Source organism: Bufo bufo, chromosome 9 (assembly GCF_905171765.1).
Source record: "Bufo bufo chromosome 9, aBufBuf1.1, whole genome shotgun sequence".
Lineage (NCBI taxonomy): Eukaryota > Metazoa > Chordata > Amphibia > Anura > Bufonidae > Bufo > Bufo bufo.
This window is the reverse complement of record NC_053397.1, coordinates 229669254-229673680: the sequence shown is the minus strand read 5'-3', so window position 1 is coordinate 229673680 and position 4427 is coordinate 229669254. Positions and strand designations below refer to the sequence as shown.

Sequence of the window (4427 nt, the reverse complement as noted above, 5' to 3'; positions counted from 1 at the left end):
ACAGTTAACCCAGTGGACCGCAGGAGGCTCCGCCCCTCCCACTAAGCACCGCTTCTTTATCACCTCTTCCAAGGACTGGTGATAAGCGCTGATTATATAATAATTGGTGCAATAAAGTCTGTAGGTGACCCTGGACCTCCATGATGTTGGGGGTGTGAAGTGCCCCCTGCGAGGGGACCTGATTGGCCGCTGAAAGTCACCCATGGATGGTACACCCACGATGAATACTTTAGAGCACCCACCTGTAGGTCAACCTGGATGATCACAGCATCAATTTCCATCACAATATCCATCATCTGGTGAGGGGCAGCCATTGTCCCCAACCCTGATGGTCACTAACTTTTCACACAACACTGCAAAAATCAATAGTACAAGAGACCATAAGAAACTTTGTAATATGTCTCATCAGTGAGAAATGTCTCGTCCTCATTATCAGCGTTCCAGAAAAGCCAAAATATGTCCCAGGCCTGGACGAGAGGTTCACAAACTACGTGAGGGATTCTTCTAGAAGAGCCTGAGCCCTGGATGATGTCCTATCTCCCCAGCTCTGTGGTGAAGTCCCAGGCTCAAAGACCTTGCACAGGCCCTTCCGGGGACCTCACCAGCAGCCTCTGGCTAACCTGACACACAACCTCCCAGGGACCTCACCAGCAGCCTCTGGCTAACCTCACACACAACCTCCCGGGGACCTCACACACACACGCAACCTCCCGGGGACCTCACACACACTCGCAACCTCCCAGGAACCTCACACACACTCGCAACCTCCCGGGGACCTTACACACACTCGCAACCTCCCGGGGACCTTACACACACACACACGCAACCTCCCGGGGACCTCACACACACACGCAACCTCCCGGGGACCTTACACACACTCGCAACCTACCGGGGACATTACACACACTCGCAACCTCCCGGGGACCTTACACACACTCGCAACCTCCCGGGGACATTACACACACTCGCAACCTCCTGGGGACCTCACCAGCAGCCTCTGGCTAACCTCACACACAACCTCCCGGGGACCTCACACACACACGCAACCTCCGGGGGACCTTACACACACACACACGCAACCTCCCGGGGACCTCACACACACACGCAACCTCCCGGGGACCTCACCAGCAGCCTCTGGCTAACCTCACACACAACCTCCCGGGGACCTCACACACACACGCAACCTCCGGGGGACCTTACACACACACACACGCAACCTCCCGGGGACCTCACACACACACGCAACCTCCTGGGGACCTCACCAGCAGCCTCTGGCTAACCTCACACACAACCTCCCGGGGACCTCACACACACACGCAACCTCCCGGGGACCTCACACACACTCGCAACCTCCCAGGAACCTCACACACACTCGCAACCTCCCGGGGACCTTACACACACTCGCAACCTCCCGGGGACCTCACACACACACGCAACCTCCTGGGGACCTTACACACACTCGCAACCTCCCGGGGACATTACACACACTCGCAACCTCCTGGGGACCTCACCAGCAGCCTCTGGCTAACCTCACACACAACCTCCCGGGGACCTCACACACACACGCAACCTCCGGGGGACCTTACACACACACACACACGCAACCTCCCGGGGACCTCACACACACACGCAACCTCCCGGGGACCTCACACACACACGCAACCTCCCGGGGACCTCACACACACACGCAACCTCCCGGGGACCTTACACGCAGCCTCTGGCTAACCTCACACATGACCTCTTGAGGACCTCACACGCAGCCTCCCAGGGACCTCAGCAGCTATTCCTGCAGGCTGGCGGCTCAGCATTCCCTATGGTCACATTAGAAAGGGAATTCCCGATACAGGAACAAGCTGAGATATAGACACCGAGCAGTAATGAGAAGGATGACGAACTCTCATCATCCACATATACAACCTGTACTTGGGGTTCATACACCATCAACACATGTACACAGTCATACGTATACACACACCATCAACACATGTACACAGTCATACGTGTACACACACCATCAACACATGTACACAGTCATACGTGTACACACACCATCAACACATGTACAGAGAAGTATAGGGATATACGGAAATTCAGAAATATGCAAACACACAACAGATCAGCACATAACGGCGGGCGGCCCGGGAGTCACCGGTAACACACATTATATAACGGCGGGCGGCCCGGGAGTCACCGGTAACACACATTATATAACGGCGGGCAGCCCGGGAGTCACCGGTAACACACACTACATAATGGCGGGCAGCCCGGGAGTCACCGGTAACACACATTATATAACGGCGGGCGGCCCGGGAGTCACCGGTAACACACATTATATAACGGCGGGCAGCCCGGGAGTCACCGGTAACACACATTATATAACGGCGGGCGGCCCGGGAGTCACCGGTAACACACATTATATAACGGCGGGCGGCCCGGGAGTCACCGGTAACACACATTATATAACGGCGGGCAGCCCGGGAGTCACCGGTAACACACATTATATAACGGCGGGCGGCCCGGGAGTCACCGGTAACACACACTACATAATGGCGGGCGGCCCGGGAGTCACCGGTAACACACACTACATAATGGCGGGCGGCCCGGGAGTCACCGGTAACACACACTACATAATGGCGGGCGGCCCGGGAGTCACCGGTAACACACACTACATAATGGCGGGCGGCCTGGGAGTCACCGGTAACACACACTACATAATGGCGGGCGGCCCGGGAGTCACCGGTAACACACACTACATAATGGCGGGCGGCCCGGGAGTCACCGGTAACACACACTACATAATGGCGGGCGGCCTGGGAGTCACCGGTAACACACACTACATAATGGCGGGCGGCCCGGGAGTCACCGGTAACACACACTACATAATGGCGGGCGGCCCGGGAGTCACCGGTAACACACACTACATAATGGCGGGCGGCCTGGGAGTCACCGGTAACACACACTACATAATGGCGGGCGGCCCGGGAGTCACCGGTAACACACATTATATAACGGCGGGCGGCCCGGGAGTCACCGGTAACACACATTATATAACGGCGGGCAGCCCGGGAGTCACCGGTAACACACACTACATAATGGCGGGCGGCCCGGGAGTCACCGGTAACACACACTACATAATGGCGGGCGGCCCGGGAGTCACCGGTAACACACACTACATAATGGCGGGCGGCCTGGGAGTCACCGGTAACACACACTACATAACGGCGGGTGGTACATGTCCTTATTACCACCATCCCCCCTCTGCTGGGTCTCTGGAGGTTGTAGTATCAGGTTCCCTGCAGACATCTCGGCGGTGCAGTCACTAAAAGGTGTTGTTGCCGCCTCTCCTGGGTTTTGGTTCCGACAACAGAGGACAGGTCTACACACTGAACACCAGCACAATACAAAGGTCACCAGCAGCAGGCGATGTGGAAGCCGCACCTCAGGTTCTCCGGGCCCCTATGGGTGCAGCAGCCCCTTCTCCTCTTCCTGCAGGCCGACATCAGCTGCAGAATGTGCAGCCACAGAGAAGGCAATTCCAGGAGAGCCGACCATCCTAGGTGACGGGGTCTCTGGGCAGGTTCAGCTGGATGGACTCTCCGCCTGCACTGAATTTGGCGGCCGGCCCATTGCAATCCATTGTGAAGAGTTTGCAGACTTTAGCATTATCGTGCACAGGAGAAGATTTGCGGGAAGACACTGGAGAGTTGGTGGGGCTGAGCTGCACCGCCGTGGTGTCCTGCACTGTGTGCTCACTCGTCTCAATCTCAAAGGCCGCATTGCGCGGCTTAATAAAACCGATGTTAGATCCCGGCTTACATTTCCTGTGGCCATGGGGAGGGGGTCTCCGGCTGCAGATGCAGCAAGCCCCAAAAAATGCAAATGCCACTACTAATAAGATGGGTCCAATGATTATTGGTGGATTGTTCACTGGCAGAAACGTCCCAAAAGCAAAGGCACCAACCAAAGTAATATTGATTCCAGCTAACATGATGCAGAGGCCACAGGCGCAGCACAGGGCAGGGGAGGGCAGGCCGTGGGGACGCGTCTTCTTCTGCACAGGTTTCTGCCCCAGCGACGAGTTACTCTTGTCTGTAAACATCACGATTCGACCTCTGCTTATCGCACGATTAATCCTCCCACCATCCCTTCATGTGACCTGTGGAAACCAGGAGGACAATCAGTAATTGAGCACAATGTGAACAACAAGGCCCAGGAGGCCAGAGGTGCAGCATATACACCAGCAAGAACGTAACGCCAGTGAGTGGAGACTGACACAGTTTACACTGCTCCTGGTGCTTGGTCACTGATCACACAAGGTGGGGCCCCCTTTGTTTTGGGCTCTACATGAGGGTACATGTGTGTGGCGAAAATAACCTCACCACTGGGTTTTGGAGGGGCCTGGTTGCCAGCCTCTTGCCCCAGGATTA

At 56.4% G+C, this 4427-nt stretch overlaps 1 protein-coding gene across 1 annotated transcript; it reads right to left on the bottom strand.

Moving 5' to 3' along the window:
• Positions 1-3553: 3553 nt before the first annotated feature.
• Positions 3554-4099, bottom strand: TMEM275 (transmembrane protein 275). The gene has a single exon (XM_040408841.1). It carries the CDS (start codon positions 4097-4099, stop codon positions 3554-3556), a length of 546 nt encoding a protein of 181 aa, XP_040264775.1.
• Between the last annotated feature and the right edge of the window lie 328 nt (positions 4100-4427).

What these genes read in the sequence shown, in the direction of transcription:
- TMEM275 (XM_040408841.1), bottom strand. Translation starts at nt 4,099, where the DNA reads ATGTTTACAGACAAGAGTAACTCGTCGCTGGGGCAGAAACCTGTGCAG.